We start from the raw sequence: 25,086 nt of genomic DNA, 5'->3' as shown, positions 1-25,086 counted from the left end.
TACCTAAGGTGACTGCACATTTGTTTCATATTTTGCAAGCAAAGATATTCTGTAATTTTCTTCACATCCCGCCATCTCAGCCCCCAGCTGCAAGGCAGAGCCAGCAAGGATGGCTGCAGGAAGGTTTTCATCGCCAAAAATCTCTTGCAGATACAGTAAGAGAAAATATCAATATAGAAAATCCTAAGCAGCGATCAATGCAAGAGATTTGGTGCTGACCCCTTCCTTAGAGGAGAATGGACTGTGGTACCGGTGACTGTACTTGTCGTCTGCTGTGTTCATTTCCCTTCGCAAACTTCCCAGAGGAATACATAGCACATTCTCACTACTGCCGTGCGGAATAATCAGAACTTAAAGCAGTTGCTTCACTACTTCAGGAGGCTTTTTAGAGCCAGTTACAGGAGTTAAAAAGCAATAAATAAATTTATTGCATGTGTATGTACTTGTTCATGCACAAAGCAGCGTACGTGCCCTGGCAGGCTTCTTGGGGAGCATGGATTGCTTGAGAATACGTTGATATCGTTGGTCTAGGTTTAAAGTTTCCAGATGTTACAATTGCAAGCTATAAACCCTGCAGCATAGCTCCTGCTGGCAGTGAAGTAGAGTGTTCAACTGATTTGAATTTGAACTGGAAATCAGTTCCTCTCCTGCCCATCGTCTAATGTTTATGAGGTTTCTTAACTTTGTGCTTCACTTTCTTCACTTTAAAGTAATTGGATAATTTTTCATTGTGAGTCTACAGATGTGATATTGCCATTGTAAAAGAAATGTCCATGCAAAGGCACCAGGTAGCTGAGATTTTTGTCCTCTTGTGAATCTTTCTGTAAGGAGAGCGAGCAGCAGCTTTATTAGAAAGCTCTTAGAATGCCCTGCGTGAAGCCATATGTGAAGAGTGCACCAAGGCTGAGTCACAACTGAGTTGTAAAGCTCATTGGAAAATGGTGAAGACTACACGATATCATCCCGAGCTCTTTTGGCAGGAGTTATTTCGCGTGAAACACACAATCGACAGCAGAATTTGCTGCATAGTCTGTTCTTTTGGAAATCTAAAATGGTCTTAATCATCAGCCACGCTATTAATAAGCTGCTTGCCTTTCAGAAGGAGCATACGATGAGGGGGTTGGGACAGGCAGCTTGGCTTTGGAGGACGGTGAGCATGCTTGCTGCTGCTGCTGGGGGCCCAGCCCTACCTGGGGAGAAATACGGGGTGGCTAAGAATTCCTCTGGAAACTTCATGCAAAGCAACAAACTGCTGGAGAAATTACGTACAGAACTAGATGGGCTTTTGGGAGAACACGCTGGTTTGTGGTGTGAGATGTGGGAAAGTGGCTGTGGAAGGCTGCTGCTGTTCGCTGCGGTGGGGCAGGATTGCAGGTGTGTTCCAGAGGCGGTATCATCTCATCTCATGCCAGGCAGCAGAAAGTAGGATTAGTATGCCAAGGTGGGGGTGTAGGGATTTTCTTTCCCAGGGAGAGGAAGGTGGTAAGGAGGGAGCATGACTACAAGTTTAGTAGGAAAGACGTCTGGGTGAATGGGAAGTGTTTTCTGATCTGAAGAAAGAAAATCAGCCCAAGAACCATGATGTTGTGTGTGCTGGTTTATGAAGACAAGGGAAGTGGTTGGTCTTGAATCATCTATAGGTGTGTATGTTTATATGTTTAGTGGAGAAGGGGTTCCTGGACTTGAGGCTCTAAGAAAGGCTCAGATCTAATAAATGTAACAGCTTGAAAGTTTCTGGCTTCTTATTCTGTGCTGCTCTGTTGTTCCCCACCACAGATGTAAATAATTAATCTGGAGGTCGTGGTTGGCTTTCTGATGAGCCCTCATTTTCAGCAAGCTGCCACTGCGTGTTCCAGGCTGAAAGAGTGATGATCACAGATGATGTCCCTCCCTTGCCCCTTCCCGCATCGCTGGAACCCACCCAGCTGGTGGGACTCAGAGCAGGGACGGGCTTTGTGGTTTTTACCACGCTGCCCTGGTCTGTAAATGCTTGGTTTGAGAGTTGCAGGGTCTAATGCCAGTCTGTCTGACTCGAACTGCGGAGCTGTGTTTGGTTCCGAGACAAACAGGCTGCCCAGGGAGGGGGTTGATTCACCTTCCCTGGAGGTGTTTAAGCGACAGGTGGACGAGGTGCTGAGGGACATGGTTTAGTGATTGATAGGAATGGTTGGACTCGATGATCCGGTGGGTCTCTTCCAACCTGGTTATTCTATGATTCTATGAAACACTCGTGGGCTTTTAGGTATTTATCTTTAATTCATGTCGAAGAGCAAGTCAAAAGTTGCCAGCCCGGTTTTTCTGAGTAAGAAATAGTTAATCCTCATGGTGCTACTGGGTAAATTGGAGAGAAGAGTATTTTATTTGTCTTAGAAGCTTGGCATAAGACATAGTAAAGCTTTTTTTTTCCAAGAAATACTTAACAGTAATGTTTCAAGACATGTAAAAGCTGTGGCATTAGGGATAATTGTTGAGAGCGCTTTGTGTAGGAGTGCCTTCTGTGTGTTCTGTTGGCAAGGCTTTAAATGTCTCTGGGAGGACTGACACTTGGAGACCGCAGTCTAAGCTGATGCTGGTGCCTGAAGTGAAAAGAGAATGATCTCCTCCCACTCCTTAATCTGCAGGAGAATATTCTTGCTTGCCAGTTCACACAGCAGATGAGCCGGTACTTTTAGTTCAAGGCAAGTGCGTTGTGCTTGTCTCTTCGCTTCATTTTCAGCTCCTGCTTAAAAGTTAACAGCACAAACTTGCCTCTGCTATTTTGTAAATTCATTCTTTACTGGCATACGCATTTGCACGCACTTTTCCTCTTTTGGATTCATTTTTCTTTGGCATAAAATACATTACCGGTGCTTTCTGTGGTGGGTTTCTTTTTTTCTATGTCAATTCCTTGAGCATGTAGTGAATTTAATGTACTGAAGCCAAGCTGACGTGGGCAGAAGACATGCAAACACCTTTGCTCTGCTCACCCATCCTGCTCTCTGTGACCTAGGTCCCTTCTTCCCTTGCTAGGATTTGGTGCCCACAAGTTTCATCTGAGTCAATGGATCCCATGGTACAGCCGTGGATTGTTTGAAGCCATTCGAAATCCTAGATGGTGCAGGACAAACTAGAGAAATGCAGAATTCTGCTGGCTTGAATTGGAAGGGAGAGACTGGCAATGAAACTTGACGCTTGCATATGCAGAGAAGAAATTAAGGAGGTTTGTGGTGGTTAATCTGTATCTTTCTTATACAGCCAGTGTGAGGATGCACTGGAAAGTTTGGAAGGGATGTTGAGTGCTCAATCATGTTGAAAGATTTTTTTAGTAGACTCTGGGTTTCTCTCTTCTGCTGCCATCTAACCACGCTTCCCTGGTTTGTTCTGTGCTGCTCAGAAGTTACTTCTAGGAAAAATGTTATTTTTGTGGGAAACCTTATGTGATGAGGAAACCAGGATGGCAGTCTGCTGCTGATACTATGGACAAGCCTGTGGTTTTTGTGATCCTGTACTACAGGAAAGTGCTATTTAAGGCATTTGACTGTTCAGATTTCTGTCGACTCCACTAAACCCTCTGGGGGAGACATTCCTGCAGCAGGAGTCGTTGCTGAAAGGGGTTTGGGTTTTCCCGTAGAATGGAATCTAAGTACACTGATGAGAGATCAATCACTTTGGAGCAGAGCTGCTGTAATGCCTGTTAGCTGATGGATGACCCCAAAATTCTAGGTTTTATATGAAGTTGGAACAGTTAGGATGACGCACTTGGCTTTGTCCCCACGGCCCCCTCCATCCTCCTCCACGGTGCCTGGCCCCGAACAAGGGCCACGTTGTTATCTTACCCGTTGGCAAGCTGGGTCCTGGACACAAGATCTCTCGTGTGTCACGCTTTGTGCTCTACAGGAACACCTGCTGTTCCAATCCTGGAGCACTGGGGTTTGGAAAATGATGCTGCCGTGGTGTTGGCTTGAAGCACGAGTGAAGCAGCAGCAGGGGAAGGTTATAGCTTAAACAGGTCCAAGGTAACTGGCATGTCTAAACCGGTGTGTTTGGCGTCTGTGCATGAGTGGAAGGCACTGTGTGTGCAACGGAGAAGCAAGAGATTCAAGTCTGTGTGTGGATGGTTTGGTTCATTTTCCTCTTCAGAGTCTTCTTAGTAGCAGGTAAGTGAGGTGATGAGTTGTGTGGGAACGCTAGCTTCAAATGTGGGTCCCCTTTATCCCCACTGTGCTTGTAGGAATGGGAATTAATACCTCAGAGGTGTTAAATTAGGTTCTACGGTTCTCCTTTACGGTCATGAAGCAGAACCTGATCAAGCCACAGGAGCAGGGATTGAGAGAAGGATGCTTTGCTTCCCAGCGTTGGGATCTGGGTTCACGTGAGGTTAAAAAAGCAAAGGCGGCTGAGGGCTTCCAGACCCGAGCTGTGATGCGTTTCCTACAGATACAGAGCAAGCCAGGTGTTCAGCAGAGAACTGGGGAGGATGAAGCAGCCGTTTCCTTCTGGATTTGTGTAGCCAGTTAGGTGGTTTTGAACAAGAAGTGTTTCTTGCTTTAGAAATGCCAGGGGAGATGTGAGAAAAAAACACGCTTGCTGTTTTCCTGTGGATTTACAAAGCAGATCGGTCAAGGGCAGCTCTCCACTTACACAAAGCTCAGGTGTATTAGAGAAGCTGTAATGCTTTTGTGTATTATTAAAACAGCTCAAGAACAACTTTGTGGAGTCAGCAGCGATCACTGCCTGCAAATGATGTGGGGCTCCCTGGAAACATTAAAAATTGCAAAAGCAAGCTGCAGAGATCCATCTGCCGATGCCGGTAATACCTGTGCGAGGGATTTGCAGAGAGGCTAACCAAGCATCACTGTGCAGCAGTGATGCTTCTGTAGCTATGCCGAGGTGGTTAAGGACGACATTGCTCCTTACAGAAGAGCAGATTTGTTTTAATAAATGCTGTTTGCTTTTCTTGGGGTGGGAGATGCACAACTGTCATCCTCGGTGACTTTTTGAGCAGCTGTTACTTTGAAGGAGGGAGCTTGGAAAAGCGAGAGGTCCTCACTCACAGCTGGGTTCGGCTCTGGTCCTTGCAAAGCCTGGGGAGCAAATGTTGTTTGCGCCTTCGGGAGTCGAGCGGGTACGAAACCAGGAATGCTGTGTTTTAACTGGACACACAGAGGAGGCCAGGAATATAAATGCTGCTTTCATTCTACCTGTCTCTACAGGGCCTCAGTGTGCACTGTTTTATATTCATGTTTTGCTGTCTATTCTGTGTAAATGATTTTTTCCCTTTAGGATGAACTATGGAATGTTGCCTTGCTATTCATGCATTCACGCTAGCTTTTGTCTCCTTGTTTTTTCCTTCCCCTTTTCTCTAGATCTACCAGGTTCAGAAGGTAGGGCTTGCTCTCTTTCATTCTTCTTTGCATGCGTGTGTTCCCACATTGTGAGCCGGGCTAGTGTATCAGAATACCCTCTCAAGGATGCACTGCAGGCTCGGTTTTCCCATGCCATTCCTTCCCTTCCATGATCTTCATGATAAAGGGAAGTGGGGAAGACCTGCGTAAAATATGTCTGGTTGGGCACTTGATGTTATTTTTCCTATAGAGTGTTTGGCACGGAAGAAGCCGTGAGCAGGAAAGAGGTTTGCAAATGGGCCATCATAGCAGGGTGGTGGCCCTGTGTGTCACCCAGCTCCACGCAGACGTGGGTGGGTGGAAGGCCAAGGGTATCCCTGCAACTATTTCAGGCTGGGCACACTTTCAGGAGCCTCTGTTTGCAGAAAGGCACTGAAGGAGATCAGGAACACAGTGTTTGAATGTATAATCTCTTGGTAAATAAACCCTACGGCCTTTCTTCCAGTGTGACCTAAGCGTTGCTAATGCTTTGATATTGTTTAATTCCCTCTCACCTCAGTTTAAAGTCACGATCTCTTCCCTCCTCCCAGTTTCCTCCTCGTAGTTCCAAGTGATGGCAAAGATAATGCTAATGTAACCGAGGTCACTCACTGCATCATGCAGGGCTTTGGCTCTTGCGTGCTTCCAGCATGCAAACGGCTTGGTACCTATGAGAAGCTCCAGAGAGATCTTGCAGGGAGGGAGGGAGCATGTGTTTCTTCAAGCCTGCCATTTTCTACCTTATTGAATATCTCTTTTTTTTTTTTTATCTTGAGATATTCCATTGCTTGCGGAATGATCACCGTGTTCTAAACCCACAGCTGGTTTGTTTGGTTCTGGCACTGGTGCAGCCCTAACTGCATGTTCCACTCGCTTGACCCAGCGGTGTGTGTGCTCCTTGGAAATGCTCTTTCCCTCTTGCAGCGCAGATGGGCATGAGGACAGTTACTAAAATCATGTGCTCTAGTGTTGAATCCTGACCCCAGCACTTTGAAAAACAAATACATCTTACTCTTGTTTTCATTCATGGGGCTGACTATGTTATGAGTGACCCGAATTAACATAGAATCATAGATTGGTTTGGATTGGAAGGGACCTTAAAGATCAGCCACTTCCAATCCCCTGGATCAACAGGCTCGTTATCAATCTCCTGTATAGGAATTAATTTAATCTTCTGGTACATCTGCAGCCTCCCGGGAGACAAGGAGGTTGTTGACTGCTGGTGTCCTGCCACGGATGAGGAGATAAGTGGGTTAACCTTGCGGAATCCCGCAGCCAGTTTGCAAGTCTAGCAGTTTTCCTGTCACTTAGGAAGCAGATCGGATCTGGAGTTCTCTCTCAATGGTATTAACGCCATTAATTATTTAATCATAATATCACTTCTCAGGGTAGGAGGGAACTGGAGTCTGGCAAAGGCCTCTAACTGAAAAACAAATGAATGGATTAGCACCGCTCCTTCCTTTAACCCACACGGCCATTCAAACGGGGCAGAAGAGTCGGCACAGAGAAAGGATTCTTTTGGGCTTGTTAAGGACGTAGCAGTATAATTTTAAATGATGGAGGAAAGGACTGCATGTGGAACTTAACTTCTGACACAGCAAGTCTTTTGAGGGGTGTATCCTTAGCTCCCCTTTGCAAAACTGAATTTAGAAGCCTTTGTCAGGAAGGAAGGAGATGAGAGAGCGGGGAAAGGAAGCAGCAGATTTTACAGAAATCATCAGCATGTTTATAGAATCATAGACCGGTTTGTGTTGGAAGGGACCTTAAAGCCCATCCAGTTCCACCCCCTGCCATGGGCAGGGACACCTCCCACTAGACTAGATTGCTCCAAGCCCCATCCAGACTGGTCTTGAACACCTCCAGGGATGGGAGCCTTCCTGTGAATGAGAAAGGGTTGTCCTTTTTCGGAGTGTTTTTTTAATTGATTCCTAGTGTTAGAAAGCATTCCACATCTCTTGGGGGCTGGGGAAAGCCTCTAATAAGGCTTTGCCTGACCTGGTTTGCTACAAAGCATATAATCTGTAGGTCCTGATCTCCTACAGTCCTGACCAGCTGGAGAGCATCTGATGTTCGGGGGTCGTTGTCTGGATGCGATGTCCCTAAAACTTCATTTTATGACAGGCTGTTGTACATGTTAGTAACTGGTCTGAGCACTTGTGAGGAGAAGTGTGGGGCTTGAAGAAACCCTGCTGCACATGGTGCACTCTAGGAGGAATTTCTCTCGGGTGCGATTTGGCTGGGCTTTGCGTGGCGGTATGGGATGAGCACACGCTGAGCTGTTCAGCAGGGAAAGCAGAGGGGAATGCTTCCCCGTTCTCACAGGGATGCGGTTAAAGAGCTTACTGAACTGTTGTCTCTTTTCCTTGCTCCACTGAGATATTTGCATACTATTTAAATCTGCAGTGCAGTGAATTTATTTCCTGTTTCCAAATTACTGGCCTAAAACCTTATTTTCTAATATTTTTCCTTATGGATCCCCGTGAGCTCTTGCCTTTTCCCAAATTGACCCTAGACCTGGCAGCATTTAGAGGTCTTTGTGCAATATGAGCTTTCCAGGATGTATAATTGAGCACCTCGCAGCCTGTTCTTCTTTGTAACAGCATCATAGACTGGTTTGAGTTGGAAGGGACCTTAAAGCCAAGTCCCATGGGCAGGGACACCTCCCACTAGATCAGGCTCCTCAAGGCCCCATCCAACCTGGCCTTTTTTTCTCTCCAGAGCTATTAAGATGGAAATTAAGATGATCTTAACATAAAAATAATTTTATTGTTTAATGAGGAAAAAGTGAGACTAAACTGATACAGCATCAAAGCACGCACAGCGGTTCTAGTTTATTAATAAACAGTGAATGAGACTTTCAAGGTTGTAAGTAAAATGGCATTAATACCACGGAGAGAATGCTGAACGCAGAGTATAACACCGAGCAGGACTCTCATCTTTTTAAACACTACCTAAGGTCTGGCTGCTGATATTCCTGCCTCCTCAAGCCTCTAAGAAAGCTGGCAAGTACAGGCTTGTTTTTTCCACAAATACACAAACCTCAAAGCACATCATCTAAGTGCTTCTGGATTACGTATCGTGCTGCCTTGAGCAGGTTCTCTGCCATTTGCTGTGCTTTAGGCCAGTGATTTATTTCCTTCACACAGGAACACTGCGGTCACCATTAGAAATGCAAACTTCATTCAAAATGCAGGTTTGGGGAGGGAAGGCAAGTCCTGCACAACTTATTGTTCTCCAAAAAGTTTGCTGGCTGGTGGGAACGCGAGTTCAGTTCAGGGAAGTTCCCAGCGTTCAGCAAAGAAAATACAAACTGAAAACTGGTTCAGGAGAGACAGTCTGCTGAGAACAGGCATGGCATTGAAATGGCTGAGAGCTTTCCCACCTTGCCTGCTATGCTGCCCCACATCCCAGAGGTTCCTCTTCCATCCTCGCTGGTGGTGCCACCACTGTCCACATGGTTGAAGTGTAGGCAAAAAACCCTCTGCGCTGGGGAGTTTGGAATAACCCAAGGAGGAACGCATGGAGATCACTTGTATTGTATTCAACTTGCCTTCCCCGTTTGACAAATCTCTACAGTAAACATGATTTGGCAGTGTTTTTCATCCCGAAAGCGTTCTGCGTTTGAATTCCTTGTAACGAGACTTGACTTAACTGGGTCAGGAATTCAAGGCTCATTGTGCTCCTTGCTCCCGTCCCCCCAGCACTGGGGGGCTTTGCCCTGCGGAGAAAGAAGCAGCTGTCGAGTGCCCAAGCTCAGTCCCTTCCCCTTGCCAGGTGGCTTCTCCAAGGCACGTGGTGCCACAGGCTCTGGGGGCGCGCGGCACGGCTTTTCCCTGGCGTGTCGGGATGCACGGAGCTGTGCGGCTCGGCCAAGCCTGGCAGTGCATGTCTAGAATGTTCTGTGTGTGCCTTTCTCACCTAAATTCTGTTTTTTCCCTTTTCTGTCTGTAGAAATATTATGGTCTGGATACTAAGTGGGGAGACATCGAGCAATGGATGGTAGGCCTTGATCTACGTAGCTAAACAGCTTTTACGTGTTGAAACTTTGTATGGTTCATAGAGTTTGAAATCCCACCAAGTAGGTATTTTCATGTTTTGGAAACATAAAGTGAGTTCCTCTCTTATCACAAGGATTCTTGCAGCCTGCATTGATACCTGCAATGTGGCTTATGATCACCTTAAACCTGGCATGGGTTTGCTTAGAGCCATCTCTTTTTGCAGACCTCTGTGTCCACCCTGTTGCTTGAAGATTAGCTTAGCCCTGTCACAGCCAGTGGTGGTACAAGGAATCATAGGATCCGAGAATGGTTTGGGTTGGAAGGGACCTCAAAGCCCATCCAGTTCCACCCCCTGCCATAGGCAGGGACGCATCCCAGTGGATCACGTTTCTCCAAGCCCCATCCAGCCTGGCCTTGAACACCTTCAGGGATGAGGCAGCCACCACTGCTCTGGGCAACCTGGGCCAGGGCCTCACACCCTCAGCATGAAGAATTTCTTCCTAAGGTGTAATCTAAATCTCCCCCCTTCCACTTTAAAGCCACTCCCCCTTGTCCTATCATTCCAGGCCCTTGTAAAACGTCCCTCCCCAGCTCATGTTACTTCTTATGGGTTTGATCACAATTTCAACCTTTTCAGGTCTGACTTAAGTTAAATTTTGAGAATGTTTTGTCCCTGCTTCTTCAGTTCCCTTTGTGCTCACTGGCCCAGGGACACTGTTTGGATCCATTATTGCTGCTACATTGGCAGTGCTTGCTTTTTCCAATAATGCATCCTGGACTTTATTGTTTGCTAAGCCAGGGTAGTTGACACCAGATATGAACTTGGCCATTAGCAACATTTGGCTGTTGTAACACCCATAATATAAGGTGAGGAAGTTGCTAAAGGGCTGGAAGACTTTGGCTTCTAATGGCTTTCAAACATAAGTGGTTTCCTAAATTTACCAGTGATGCCAGATGAAAACTATTGTGCATGGCCTTTCCATACAAGCTCAGTAGCGCACGCTGGAAAAGGCAAAACAGAACGGCTGAATTCCATTGTGGAAGAGACCCTGGCCCAGGTTGCCCAGGGAAGCTGTGGCTGCCCCCTCGCTGGAGGTGTTCAAGGCCAGGCTGGATGAGGCTTGGAGCAAACTGAACCAGTGGGAGGTGTCCCTTCCCATGGCAGGGGGTTGGAATTGGATGGTCCCTTCTGACCTAAACCATTCCATGATTCTATGAACTTACTGACTGCCTTGACCCTTGATAATTAATGGGCATAAATGCTGATTTGCTCTGTGCCTTCTCACAAGCCTGCTGCCATCTGGACCAACCACCCACCCAAGATGCTCCAGTCTCGTGGATAAGCCATTAAGTCTCTCCCAATCCTTGCTTGGTGAGCTTAGCTCCACCGTAGCACTAATTCCCCTGCTTAGGAGGGGGCCGGGCTGCACCCCTTGGGGCTGCCTACGAGAGAGGGACCCTTGCCCTGCCCTGTTGTTTCAAATAGAAGAGGTTTGAGTTTTGTTTTTTTAAGGCTGTAGAGTGGAAAGCTTGAGTACAAAAGCACTGGAAGGAACTGATTCCCAGGTGCACTTCAAATGCTTTTTGAGATGGAAATTAAGATGTCACTATGTACGATTTTTTGTCAAATTATATATAAGTGTGTAGGAGAATAAAACAGAGGGGAAGAAAGTTGAGGTCACAGGTGAGGTGAGAAGGGTTTTTCTGACTTGACAAGGTGTCACCTTCTGTTGTTTGGTTTAACCTTATGGACTCCTAGACGCTACTGGAGTTCATGGAATCATCGAATGGGTTGGGTTGGGAGGGACCTCAAAGCCCATCCAATTCCAACCCCCAGCCATGGGCAGGGACACCTCCCACTGGATCAGGGGCTCCAAGCCCCATCCAACCTGGCCTTGAACCCCTCTGGGGATGGGGCAGCCACGGCTGCTCTGGGCAACCTGTTCCAGCGTCTCCCCACCCTCATCGTGAAGAATTTCCGCTGTGTCTGTGTGAAAGCGCTCTGTCAGTCTGTCTGTCCTTTCACCACTTCACTCTCTTGTTTTTCTCTGCTGCCTTGGTAGGAAGACAGTGAGCGTTATTCCCGTAGAGCCCGAAGAAACGCCTCGGTTAGTATCTGCTTTTTCTTTTTCTCTATAGATAGACATTTCAAATGAAGAAAACGGACGCTTATAAGGCAGGTCCCTTTTAAAAGAAAAACCAAAACTAGCTTTCCCCTTCTCCCCGCCCCAGCTGAGTGAAAACCTCAAAGCCACATCCTGGCTTCTCTGCCCTCTCCCTGGTGACACTGGGAGCTTTTGCAAATTAGGGGACACAGGGGGTGGAAAGTGGGGAAACCACCCACTTGGAGGCTTAGTGGGTATTAATTCAGACTGTAGGCCAGAAGCGTAGAGCAGGGAACACTGAGCAAGGCTGTTATTCATCCCGTAGTGAAATGCTTGATGGTGTTTCTTGAGCAGGCCATGGTTTCATGTACCTTCTGCTCCCAGTTTAACGTGAGATGTTCATTCTGTAAGTCTTTTCTTGCATTCTGTTCCATCAAAGCCATCTTCATTTGCCTCGCTGCCTGTGACTTGTGTTCCTTCATTGTTTTCTTGTCTTTATACTTTCTTTTGCTAGGCTTCGGATGAAGACGAGCGCATGTCAGTGGGTAGCCGTGGAAGCCTGAGGGTGGGTACCTTGTACAATTTAAGTGTGCATGCGTGTGAACCAGTGCCACTGTCCCCCTGTGCCACCAGCCTGGTTATAGCACTCTGGTAATATCACCCTTCCCATGTCTTGCCGTGTTCCATGTTCAGGGCATATGGGTTTGGGGTTTTTTTCCGCGAGTACATGCAGGTGAATAGTTCTTCCAGCCAGGTGAGCTGTCAGATTTGTATGTGTTGTGCATGAGCCCCAGCAGAGCACACGACTACGTAGAACCCTGTCTGGTAAATGCTATTCCCTGTTACTGTCACAGGAGGTTCTGAGCCAAAAAGCTGATATGTGCCGCTATTTCTTGTACGCACCTTGTGAGCTCCCCTGTTTCATTATTGACACTGAGAATTTGGGAGGAGGAAGAACATGACCAACGTTTATCAACTCAAGAAAGCAAAAGCAAAAGCAAATTATCAGTGGACGTAAGTCTTAATCACATAGGAATTGCAGGTGAAGGCTCTCCTCAAAACTTCTTTAGAGATATTTGAAATTCATCTGCAGACTTGAGTTTTGAGGAGGGAGGGATTAGCAGAGCACGGAGTGCTGCACTGCATCAGTACTTGTGTGTGGGAAAAGCCTGAGAGTTCGTTCCTAGAATGTCCATTCAGTATTTGCCCAGATAACACACGTGTACAGATCTTAACTCCATCCTGGCATGGATGTAATCAGCTCTTGGAACTGCCGAGACGGTTTAGACAATTTAGTAACTGTGAACAGCTACTGACTCGGCGTGTGTTCATAGAATCATAGGATCTCTCAGTTGGGAAAGGCGTTTTGAGATCGAGTCCAACTGTACCCAACCTCTACTAAACCAGATCCCTCAACACCTCATCTTCCATCTTTTAAACACCTCTGGTGATGATAATTCCACCACCTCCCCGGGCAGACCCTTCCAATGCCCTTTGGTGAGGAAATTTTTTCCTGTGTGAAATCTGAACCTCCCCTGGCACAACTTGAGGCCATATCCTCTCGCCCTGTCGCTTTCAGAAGATGATCAGATCTCAATGCTTCCAAGACCCATGGAGAAGTGCTTTGCTAACCTCAGAACTGGAACAATCCATGGCAACGCTGCAGAGGAAGCTCTCAGCAGTCCTGAACCAGAATCAGCTGCAACAAGTTTATGTTATGGAGTCATTTATACCTAAAACCATTGTCTGTGGATAATTTGTTGTTCCTAACTCGCCCATGGCACTATGTTTATATAGTTAAGCTGGATAATCAGATATTTTTACAGAATAATCAAGACTTATGTGTTCATAGCAAGGTCTTAATTTTGCAGTCCTTGGTGTCTGGCAGTTATGGAGATTTCATGTCATAAAACTATTTATTTTTTTCCTTAAACTTGCTAATAATTATCCAGGCCAGAACAACCTTTATTTTCCTGACAAAGCATCCCCCAAAACCAGGGTTGATTGGAACACGTCATATACTAAAAGAGTCTGGAAGATGATGATAAAGTTTCCCTGCTCCGTGATCCTAATGGAGTTGACTCTCAGCCACTACAAGGTGTACATCTTAAAGTGTTGCCTCATTCCCTTTTTAGTGGAATCCTTATTAGGATTAGCACTTAGGAAGTGCTGTTAAAATCTTTCTTTAAGGCTGCAAAGTTATTTGAGCATATTTCAAAGCTAGAAGATGCTTTAAAGCTCTCAAGACTTGATGAAGAAAAGCTTGGCTTCGCACCTGAACTAGAAAACTAATATCTGTTTTACTTCTAGTTCAATTTGGATGTGTAGAAGAAAGTGTTTTTTGGAGGGAAGTTTCAATTCTTTCTTTGTAGAAGGTGATGATGGTGCAAATAGTTGTTTAACCGTCCCTGGAGAAGCAACTCTCCTGGCTGTTTTTCCCTGGAGAGGCCACTCTGGGCTGCTGGCGTGCCGTCATGCTGCGATAAGAGCTGCTGCTCTGGTGAGCTTAATAAATTCCCGTAAATTCCTAATGCTTCTGCAAGGAGTGTCTGTTTCCGACGGAAGGATCTGGCTAAGGCTTTTCACCCTGGTATTTGCAGTGATGCTGCACAGACTCCCTCTCTCCTTGTAAAGCAGCATTTGGTGTTTTCTCTTGTGCAAGCTGACACTTGGACAGGCGCAGAAGAGTTTGGACAGAGCTTCCTTCCCTCATCCAAGTGCCACTGGGATTGTAGAAGAAAGTAAATGTTTGCTAGTCTGAGCTGAAATTTGGGTTGGAAAGGACCTTAAAGCCCACCTGCCATGGGCAGGGACACCTCCCGCTGGATGAGGCTACTCCAAGGCCCATCCAACCTGGCCTTGAACACTTCCAGGGATGGGACAGCCTCAGCTTCCCTGGGCAACCTGGGCCAGGGTCTCATCATCCTCATCATGAAGAGTTTCTTCTTGATGTCTAATCTAAATCTTCCCTCTTCCAATTTAAAGCCATTCCCCTCTGTCCTGTCACTCCAGACTCTTGTAAAAAGCCCCTCCTCAGCTTTCCTGAAGCCCCTTTCAGTACTAGAAGCTGCTCTAAGGTCTCCCTGGAGCCTCCTCTTCTCCAGGCTGAACAACCCCAACTCTTTCACCTCTGCTACGAGGTGCTCCATTTCTCTGATCATCTTTGTGGCCTCCTCTGGACCTGTTCCAACAATTCCATATCGTTCTTTTGTTGGGGATACTTTTAATAGTTTCTCTCTCTGGCCATTGGTGAAGGTTTGGCCTCTTCTGTGTCTGTCCTCAAAATAAGAAAGTAAATAAAATGACCAACTTAAAACATGATCTCTGAGGGTGAGAGTTCAGTTTGACTTCTGAGCTGCTTTAGTATGAGGAAAGCACCAAAAGCTATAACCTTGTGTCCACAAAGAGCTTGTGAAATTAGTTGGAGAATCCTGAATGCTCTTCTTTTTTAGGGTGTTTGAAGGCTCCCTTGTCCTGTGTGTGTTGAGGCACCAGAGCTTCTCCTCAGCCTCTCTTCTACTGCCATCCACCCTGTTCCCCTCCATTCCCAGCTGCCTGTCTCTAATCTGAGACCATTCAGCAGGAAATATTGCTGTGTTCGTAATCGCTCGTGATGGAGTTTGTGTGTTCTCTTCGTTTTGTTTGCTCAACAACCTTCCTGACTTCTGCCTTTGTGCAACAAGTCCTTATTATCAATGTGTTTTTTAGGTGGGATTTACATCTTTGTGCCTGTATTTTATGTTTTGGTTTGGTTTGGTTTGGTTTGAGGGATTCTTTTGATTGCTATAACTTGCACCAGTGTTCTGAATTTTCTTTCCTCCTTGCCAGTCTCATTTGGAGTATGCCAGCACCTACCCAGTGGTGAGAATAAGTTAAAGTGTGTGTTAAAAACTAACCATGAAGGCGAAACTAACATTGGTTTTGATAACTGATCTGAGATAAGGGGTTGTCTAAAAGGATGCTGAGGCAGTTCATCATCTGAGATGTGAAGGTGCCATTTCCCTTGCCTACTGCTCTGATGCAGCTCAGATGAAAAGCACTGAGTGATCAGAGAGCTCTCACCCAGATCTGGTTCAGGAGTTACCATGACATAGAGCTGAATAACCTTTATTTTCCCCAAACAGATGAGTTTTGTTCCAGTCTATCCATCGTGTGACCAGGCATGTCTGGTTTTGTTTCAGCATAAATCTCATAAAACTCTCCCAAACGCACTCTGAGTAGCTCTGACAAAGGCAGCAGGACAGATGCGCTGCCTGCCAATGCTGCAGATTGTGTTTTGAGCGGTGATCCCTGCTCTGGGGGTTAAAATCAAACTCTGTGGGTATTGATAAGGCAAGATCAAGAACGTTCATTGAATGCATTGGGATAAAGCTGTCTGTTGGAAGAACAGACAGGGAGGGAGAGTGAGAGTTGGGGCTTCAGGGTCAATTTAAAATCTCCTCGTGCTGTTTGCAGTGCATTGAAATAGAGGTGTCTCAGCTTCCGCAGAAAGCAGACTGCAGAGAGCAGTTTTATAGACTCTCGCTTTTCCACTCTCCTGCTCTATTTCAAATCTGGAATGCTTAGTGGCTGTTTGAGTGCCCTATATACAGAAATAGTTGAAATGCATTTGGATTTTGCATGGATGTATTGATGCAGTAAGTATGGACATCTGGTCGCTCTCTTAATTGACTTAACCCAGTACGCGTGAATGACTTTAACTGTGGCTAGTAAATTTAACAGCTCTATCATTACTTTTAACAATATTCTCTAATAACTGGTCATTTGACTCTGAGATTTGATTTTTTTTTTGTGTGTGCTTACTGAGTCGTGTTGCGTGGAGCTGGAGGTGAACTGGGCTGATGCATTTGCATGTTGATCCGCATGCCTGGCTATGGATGGGTGCACATAAACTCATTGATCTTCTCATCCTGCGTTCTTAATCTCACTGCAGGCTGGATTAGAGAATGAGAGGACCAAAAAGAAGAGCTACTCCAAAGCAGTATGTATCCTGGCTGACTGTCTCAGAGAGTTTTTTGCAGATAAATCTCATGTGATAGGACAAAGGCCACGAGCAAGTGTGTTGGCTCTAAGAACTCACCAGCCTGATGCCAAGGATGCGGGGTAACTCGGGATTGATTGGGTCTGTGAGAACACTGAGCATCCCTTAGCCTGCAAAATGTGGTGCAACCCAAACACTTCCATTAGTGTTGGACATAAAGAGCGTCTTGAAAAACTCAAAACCCAACCTGAGCGTTAGCTTCTCACAGAAATAGGTGGTTCTGATAGAACAAGTGTGAGGCAAAGGCTGCATCTTGCGTAACGGCAGTTGGAATAGATAGGTGTTATAATAAAGACTGCGATGTCAACACAGGGCAGTACTTAGAGCACCAAAAAGCCAGGCCTGCATGGAAGGGAAAGGATAAGGTGGTTTTCCACCTCATGGGGAGCAATTCCATGGAGGGAAAGAGCACACAAGAGAGGGCACAGTGGGGTCCTGCTGCTGCAGAGGGAGGGTTGCTCATCACGAGAGGTTGCCAGGCTGGTCTGGGCTTCTTCCATACACAGGAGGGAGTTTTCTGAGAGGTGGAGACTGAATGTGGGATGGAGAAGGAGACCTGAAGGACCAGCATTAGCCACAGGCTAAGTTGGAATGTTACTAGTACAAATAGAAAAAACAGCATTAGGAAAGTTTTCTGTAGCTGTTAGGAGGAAAACAGAAAAAAAAACCAGGGTCAGTTGTGTAGTTATGAAGGGAGAACATGTAAAATCTGAATATTTCACCCTCCCCAGTGTGTAATTTTATTTGTTCCAGTGTTTTATGACTGGATTCTTAGTATGTTAATGTAGCGCAGAACAAAGGTCAGTGAGGTCTGGTAAAATCGACCCTGCACGGCTTCAAGAATTGGCTGGAGCGTTTGCCTGCAGAAATATGTGCTGGGGAAGTCTCTGTGGAGTATGGGTCACAGTGATGAGGGAAATGACCTGAGCTGCAGGGCTTCATCTGAAAGACACGAGGCAAATGACACATTTTGAAGTGCCTCAAGTATAACATGGTAAACTGTTAACTTGGGTTTGTGGGAAATGAGTGGTGTCAATTCAACTTAATTTTCTTAAGCAGAGTCATTATTTCAGGCTATAAAACAGAGCATTAGAGGCGACTATGACTTTGAAGCTTTTGGCATTAGTGACATTCAGTGAAGCCTTGGGTGAGATGGGGTTTGTGTAAAAGAAATGCAGAATTAGGTGAAAAATAACTCTGTTGGGAAGCGAGATGGCTGGGAAGGATCTCATCTAGTCTGTTCCCATCCAAGACAGCATCATCTGTTTGAAAAACCAGTTCTGCCAGAGTCTCTATTGCCTGATCGTCATCGTGCAGGTAGCAAAGGGGCTTTCACATCAGGTTGGAATCAAAATAAACATGAGGGAAAGCAGGCAAGTGAGTAATAGGAAAAATAAGCGAGGAATACCACATTTGGGAAGAATGTACTCTCGCAATGTAAGGAATTGTGCCTAGGGATGGTTCAGATCATGAACTGAGGTTACATTCAGTCACTATTACAATGCTGAGAGCAGGGAAACTGAATTCCGCAGCATCGTAAGGGAAGGGCAGTGGTGGTAACGGCTGTGGGAGTGTTGGCTCCTGGTGCTGAAGGTTCATTTTAACCATTCTTCAGAGAAGAATTTCAAGAAACTGGAGAAATTCAAGAAACTGGGGAAAAAAAGAGCCCTAGTAAAACTGGAAAAAAGCCAAGCTGAGTGAGAGGCTGTAGCAGTATTTCAAATCAGTTCCTCTTCAAAAAAAGAACCTGGATGTTAGCCCTCTGTTTGTGGTGAGACTATTGCGTTTCTGGAGAGAGCTTGAGCTTTTCCCAGACGTTACTTTACCAGCCTGGGTCTAAACTGGCTTCTAAGTTAATTAGTTTAATTTCTTATGGAAGCCACTGTATAGTATATGGTAAATATTTCGCTTGGAAATAGATTCAGATTGGGTTTAGTGGATTTTCATGTGGGAATGCATTAAAGCTTGGGACTTCAAAACGTAATTTGAATAGAAATTGGAATTAAATTTCCACTAATAAAACCACCCGGAATACGCAGAGTGCTTCCTCAGTTTGGATGTTAAACCAGGCCTTGTGAAGACTTTAGGAAGAAATTCTTCATGCTGATGGGGGAGAGGGCCCTGGCTGAGATTGCCCAGAGCAGTGGTGGCTGCTCCATCCCTGGAGGTGTCCAAGACCAGGTTGGATAGGGCTTTCAGCAGCCTGGTCCAGTGGGAGGTGTCCCTGCCCATGGCAAGGGGGTTGGAATTGGATGGGCTTTGAGGTCCCTTCCAACTCAAACCATTCCATGATTCTATGAAGTAATGCCAGACTAGAGAACTGCTGGAGACATCTGAGCTGTTAATGGTATCAGTTGGGGTGACTTTGGGCTCTGGGCCTCTTTTCTTCAGCATCATGTTTCCAGAATAAAAACCAGGGATTATTTTATTTATTCCCAGCCCTGCTGCCCTGGGGACTTGGAGCATCTCACCCTGCTTGTGAAACGCTCCTCCTGAGCCTGTTTGTTCTTTCTTCTTTGAGAGAAAACATGTAAATGAGAACAAGGCTGGCAACAGAGTGGGTGGGAGGGCAGCTGAACCCACCGCCATCTCTTTGTGGTCCTTGGGTGCCACACAAAGTGCTGGGATGGGGCAGGATGTCGCTGTCTGGGTTTGGTTTTGATGTGGCTGGGGAAAGCTGAAAAGATTTCATACAGCATTGTATGAATTTCTCAAATATAATCTTAAAATTTATTCTTTTGCTGCAATTAGTTATTTTTTAACAACTGAGCTGCCAGAGGCATCAGTAAGTACAGCGATCACTGTCTTTTATTGTAGTCTCCCATCTCTAGTGTCATAATTTTTTCCTGTTTTCCCTTCACAGAGCATTTGATGAGGCAGGTGCTGTAGTGCAGTAATAACAGGGGACACAAAAGTGTTCCTTAACAAGAAAAAAGGGGGCAAGCAAGGCCAGCAGGAGCATCCTTGACATTTTTGGCTGGTGTGCAATTACTGACAGACACACAAGCATTCGTGTCCCCCTATTTGAAATCGCAACCTAATCCTGTCCTTCTGGTCTGCTCTATCCTTGAAAAGTTCTGTCCTTGTCGTAAGCGAGGGCTTTTGCTAAAAATTCCCTTTTCTCTCCTTGTTTTCTTTCTCCTTTCCTTCCCTGACAGAGCAATGGTTATGAGGAAGACGCATACGGATCATCCCAGAGTAGGAAATCTAGCAGGGTTAGTAGATGATTTATATTGCTATAAAATCTGTTGCTGTGTTTAATGGGATTAAAGCTAATTAGCGAATTCTTTTCTGTGGTAAAGCAGGTTTTTCCTGTCTCGCACGCTGCGGGTTGTGCAGTTTGTCAGAGGCGGAGGTGCCGCAAGAAGTGGTTTAAAAAAAATACAAATTAGGCCATGAGTGGGAAGGGAAAGTCTCCAGATTTGGGACGAGGAGACCTTGGAAGCCAGGGCTGCTTAACTTGTAAATGAAATTAAAGTTAAATTGTGACAAGGAATGGTTTGGCAGCGCCTGGCGTGGAGGGTTTCCACGTGCTACACAGCAGAGCGATTGTTCCCAGCCTGTACGACGTGTCCATGGTGGCTCCACCACTGAAACTCCCAGGCGTCCCCTGGAATTTAGCCCACGTCTGGAGATTTGCATATGTAAAATGGACTTTGAATTTTCCCTAAATGTGTGTTGTTTATTAGAAGTTTCCTTAACAAAATGCTTTTTTTTTTTTCCCTTTATAAACTGTATCCTAGGGCTTCTGGAAGCTCCCACTGAAGTTAGCAGCCGGTGCTACTGTTCCTCCTTATCTGCCTGCCGTTGAAGTGCTTGTATATCTAAAATATTCTTGTCTAAAAATCCCTTAATTATTAACTCCGTTGTGTGTATGTGGGTCACAATGTTCCCTTCTGTCCCAGCACAAGGGTGTCGTGTCAATTATAGGAATCTGCTGTCCTGCTTTATGAAATAGTGGGGTTTGTGCTAATTATTTAAAGCCTCTGCAGGGCAGGGAGGGGAACGGTTTGGGGTTTTGTTTCCTCGCCTTTAGTTTAACAAGGCAGACAAAAGCGCGGAGCCTGTTGATCCTTATGCTATCAAGATTTCTGAAGAACTCTAGCGGTATGCAGGCTATAGCTGTGTGTTTAGAGGAAAAATAAACTCCTCTTAAGACTCCATTTAGCTGAGTTTGAGCAATGTCTGCAGAACCGAGACAGGCTTCAGCGAGTTACTTTGTAAGCATGAAGTTAAGCAAGCGCTTGCACACACAGTGAAGTGGGACCTTGTCTGTCATGTCCGTTTTAAATTGCTTTTCCCATATGGTTTTGATGCATTTCTCTGGGGTATCATGATGTGGTTGAGAGCAGCCCTGTGGAGAAGGACTTGGGGTGCTGATTGATGAGCTGGACACAAGACAGCAATGGGCATCCAGAAGTGTGGCCAGCAGAGCGAGGGAGGGGATTCTCCCCGTCTGCTCTGATCTGGTGAGACCTCACCTGGAATCCTCTGACCAGGTCTGGAATCCCCAACATAAAAAGGTTATGGAACTGTTGGAACAAGGCCACAAGGGCAGTCGGACGGCTGGAGCACCTCTGCTATGAGGACGGGCTGTGAGAGAGTTGGAGTTGTTCAGTCTGGAGAAGAGAAGGTTCCAGGGAGACCTTAGAGCAGCTTCCAGTACCGAGAGGAGCTCCAGGAAAGCTGAGGAGGGGCTTTTTACAGGAATGGCTTGAAATTGGCTCAAGAGCTGCCATTCTCCTTGAGAATTCAGATGGCAGCTGACCTACTCTATAACCAATACGTTCCTCCAGTGCCTGCTGGGCAGTGGCAATCCTTTCTCTCATCCACAGCAGTGGGATTGCACGTGCAAAGAAATAAACCCCCTAAACAGGAGCCTGAGTTTGCAAGGGTGAAGCCATGATATCTCCGAGCTTGATGACTGAGCCTGGAAGCCAAGGTTTCCAGCTTCTCATAAAAGGTGGTTTTCCCAAAGTCTGCTGGCAAATACAGCTTTGCTTCCCCAGAGTGAGAGCGCGACGGTGCGTGACCTGCAGTCCTGCTTCTGGGAATGTGGTCCGGCGTCTTCCACGTGCCACACAGACCGTGTCCTGCAGCTTGCTGTCACACTGGGTCACAGCAATGGGAAGGGAGGAGAGGAATGTGAGGGTTTTCAGCCTCTTCCGTGGAAAATCAAACAGGTATTTTGTGCGCAAGGTGCTGCAGGGATGAAGGAAAGGCCTTTTAGTTGTTTAACCCCCTGACTTACAAATGGAAAGAGCACACAGTTTTCACACAGCCTCCCCTCTTTAATGCCATTTCCTAATGCACTTCTCTCCTCTTTTGGCACCTGTGACTGCTTTGACTCTTTGCAGTTTGTAAGCACCTAATTTACTTCTTTTTTCCCATGTAAAGGAATTTAGAAGGTCCTTCCTATTACGAGGCTGAGCTCTCAAGGAGGTTTTATGTATGTTGTTGGTGCAGGCTTCCTACTACTCTGACGTGGGACTTCACAACAGCGGCTACGCTTCCACATCCCAGCCTTCTTCTTCCCAGAATGGAAACTGGGTCTGTTGCCCTCTGGCTTTACTCAGCCTGGCCTTATTCTCACTTTGTGTGGATAATACAACCTCTCGGACTTAGGAACGACTTTGGACCAGTTATTAAGTAGCTCTTAAAATAAACAAAACCAAACCCAACCTTTTAAGATTGGAGTGAGTAATGGAAAGCTGTTTTAAATTGAGCACAATTGGTTTTCCTTTGCCGCTCCTCCCTTTCCTACCATTATTTTGTTTGCTTTTGGCCTCAACTGATCTGGAAAAGTAAGTAATTAGCCAAAGTAAGTTCTCTGTTTTGGTTGAGACGACTTTACTGACCATGTTGGTCTAACAAGTGTAGAACAATGCACCAAATGATGTTACAAGCAGGTAATTCTCAGACTACTGGCAGATTGCTGAAGCTTCAGCATCCCTGCGAGGTTGGATTGTCCTCTGCCAGTCGGGCGCTGGCAAAGCAGAGCTCAAGCAGCAGGAGATTCCGTGCACGCCGTGGGCTGGGGACCGCTGCTGGAGCATCTCTTGCACCGAGCTCTGCTGGATGCAGCGCGTGCTCTCGGAACTTCCTGGCTGTGTCTTGCGAGGGGTGGTTACTAACAGCAGAGTTGGTTGGTTTGTGACTGAAGTGCTTATAGTTTTATCTAGGATTATTTGCGGTTTCTCTGCATTTTTATTTAACACTAATACACACGAGAGATGATGTTACAGCTGTGTGAAACACTTAAACCGTGTCTGTTAAAGCACTTCTGTTGTATGTGGCTCTTCCTCCAGCTGTGGTTGAAGTGAGGAGGAGCACCCTTCCAGGCTGCTGTACCCACATGTGTGCGAGACACTAACAATTTAACAACCTCATATTAAACTGTGCTGTTTTGCTTTTGCGTGCTGTCGCGTCCGCCCTTCCTGCAAGAAGCGCACGTGTCTGCTCGGTGTTCCTCGGCATCGGGAGCTGAGCTCTAATGCTTTCACAGTGCTGATGACTAACACGCCCGCTGTGCTGGGTTTCCTTCCTGATCTCTCATCAGGGTGGTTAATTCTGCTGTAGGTGCCTTTTTTATGTTTCATTTCCTATGCAAAAAAGTTTTGTGCTTGTCTTCCTCAGCCTTCCTTGCTGTACAGCGATGCCCTGCCAGCCAGAAGCCACAGGGTTTGTTGTGCTTTGCTCTAAACACAAATACCGACACCACTCACCGTCAGCCATGCACATGTCATTGTCTCTAACCTCAGTCGTTCTTTGGGCTCCATTTATTCCACCCTCTGTTGTCCAGTCCATCCAAATGCACGTGTGCGATGCTGTTTGCACTGACCTGTGTTTGCTGATCCTCCCTTTTATTCCCCTTGGAACTGTGTAACCACTGCTCGTGGGGTTGTGATGCTGCCACAGACTCTCTGGGTGGAGATGATTGTCTTCATTTTGGTTTATGAGTTGTTGTGCAGGAGCAGGCCGGGGAGGGGCAACATCAATTCTTCCTGGTTGTGTCACAGCTGACAGAAATCTGCTTGAACATTTTTATAGCCGGATTCCACCCTTGTTCAAACTTTTAAATGAGCTGCTCGGATGTTTTTTCTCAAACTTAAAGGCAGAGTTTGTTACTCTCCCTGTGCTTCCCGAGCCATACATTTATTTGCCAAACCTGAGCCAGTCCTGGAATATCCATCCTCCTCCTTTTTCATTAATTTAGTAAACTGACTGTAAGCAAAGTTCGTCAGGTGTGAGTTTTCCCCTGTTTTTTGCCAGTCCCAGAAATGAAAGTTCAACGGATGTGGACGATGTAAGAATTGATGTAGCCGTGTTGTCGCAGGGATGCAGGCTGTTGGGAAGGGTTAGGAATGCATGTCTGTGTGATGAACCGGGGGGATGTCAGGCTCTGCCCGTGCCTCCTGGCATTTCCCAGCTCACCCTGCGGGTTGTGTGAAATCCTCACTTGCATGTTGCTTGTGGTTGCGGAGAGGAGAGGTCCCTGTACTTGCACAAACTGCTCGTTCCGCTGCCTCCTTCGCGCTGCACCTCGGGAGTCTGTAATGCAAGCCACAAACTGGGGCTGCCCGTCCTGTTCTGACTCTGTCTTTTAATTGTAGGCGTCTGTGTATGACGAGAGCGTTTACAGCGGGAGCCGTCGGTATAGTGCCTCTAGTTCTCGTGCTGTAAGATGTTTTCTGCATTTCCCCTTGTCTTGTCTCTGTCTTCCAGTAACCTGTGTGTGCCAGAACACAGCCTTTGCTGGGCTGAGGAGCGCTTAAGACGGACTGTGTGAGACTCACAGCCTGCTGCTGCAGGCAAAAGGACGAGCACCGCTTTCATGTGCTTCCATGTGATGATCCAAAGTGGTTTCTTTGCTGCTGTAAAGCTGCCCTCGCGCACGTCGGCTCCGGGCAGCACCGACCGAGCCCGGCGCTGGGCACTCACCTCCCCTGCGGCGGGGGGTGTTCAGCCCTGCCTTGCACTTGGTTTGCAGATAAACCACTTTGGAAAAATAGTCCATTCCCTCCCCGAGACTTTTGAAAACTGAGACTAATGCAGGTTTGCTAAATAAGTCAATGAAATGGCTTCCCCAGTAGCACTAGCACGGAGTGAAGAATTGCTGTGAGCGTGCAGCTTGCTCAGCTTTGTGTCTCGGGTTTATGTTCTGTAGTGATGTCTCAGGCAACCTGGGACAATGTTATTGAAGTATGTGTGTGTGAGAGGAGGGCTCGGTCAGTTATGGGAGAGGCGGTGTAAGGAATGACACTGGGAAATTGTTCTTTTCAAAAAGGAGAGGCTATGGGACTCTGTTTACAGATTTGGAAGGCAAGGAACGCCCTCGTGTTGTCTCAACAAGGTCTCAGTGTCGCAGCGGGTGTTTGGCCCGGGCAGTGCAGCTCCTGCCATTGGATCTGCCTGGGAAAGATAAACCAGGCTCTTCTGGTTTCTAAATGCTTCTGTGTGGACCCACTGCTGCCTCTGCCTCTGGACTCCTTCGCTGATTGTCAAAACCATGCAACAAAACCAACCATGCAACAAAACCCCCAGGAAACAAAATAAGCACCACCCAAGACTTGAACAGA

The 25,086-nt window shown here is 46.5% G+C and overlaps 1 protein-coding gene across 21 annotated transcripts in view; it reads left to right on the top strand.

Moving 5' to 3' along the window:
* Positions 1 to 25,086, top strand: part of LRRFIP1 (LRR binding FLII interacting protein 1) — a 125,047-nt gene that overhangs the window by 62,634 nt on the left and 37,327 nt on the right. For 8 of the 21 annotated variants that reach the window (XM_069860585.1, XM_069860567.1, XM_069860573.1 and 5 more), the window contains exons 3-12: positions 5,346 to 5,363; positions 9,315 to 9,362; positions 11,425 to 11,469; positions 11,981 to 12,031; positions 15,295 to 15,327; positions 16,400 to 16,447; positions 19,666 to 19,722; positions 21,974 to 22,057; positions 23,144 to 23,188; positions 24,121 to 24,186. The exons of 7 other annotated variants lie outside the window; for them this stretch is intronic. In XM_069860585.1, the coding sequence (XP_069716686.1) occupies positions 5,346 to 5,363; positions 9,315 to 9,362; positions 11,425 to 11,469; positions 11,981 to 12,031; positions 15,295 to 15,327; positions 16,400 to 16,447; positions 19,666 to 19,722; positions 21,974 to 22,057; positions 23,144 to 23,188; positions 24,121 to 24,186 (495 nt within the window). The remainder of the gene's footprint in view (positions 1 to 5,345; positions 5,364 to 9,314; positions 9,363 to 11,424; positions 11,470 to 11,980; positions 12,032 to 15,294; positions 15,328 to 16,399; positions 16,448 to 19,665; positions 19,723 to 21,973; positions 22,058 to 23,143; positions 23,189 to 24,120; positions 24,187 to 25,086) is intronic. 6 more of the 21 variants (XM_069860586.1, XM_069860569.1, XM_069860568.1 and 3 more) reach the window with 5 other exon arrangements.

The sequence above is a fragment of the Phaenicophaeus curvirostris genome, chromosome 7 (genome assembly GCF_032191515.1).
Source record: "Phaenicophaeus curvirostris isolate KB17595 chromosome 7, BPBGC_Pcur_1.0, whole genome shotgun sequence".
Classification (NCBI taxonomy): domain Eukaryota; kingdom Metazoa; phylum Chordata; class Aves; order Cuculiformes; family Cuculidae; genus Phaenicophaeus; species Phaenicophaeus curvirostris.
The sequence above is the reverse complement of the archived record's forward strand: the minus strand, read 5'-3'. Positions and strand labels throughout refer to the sequence as shown.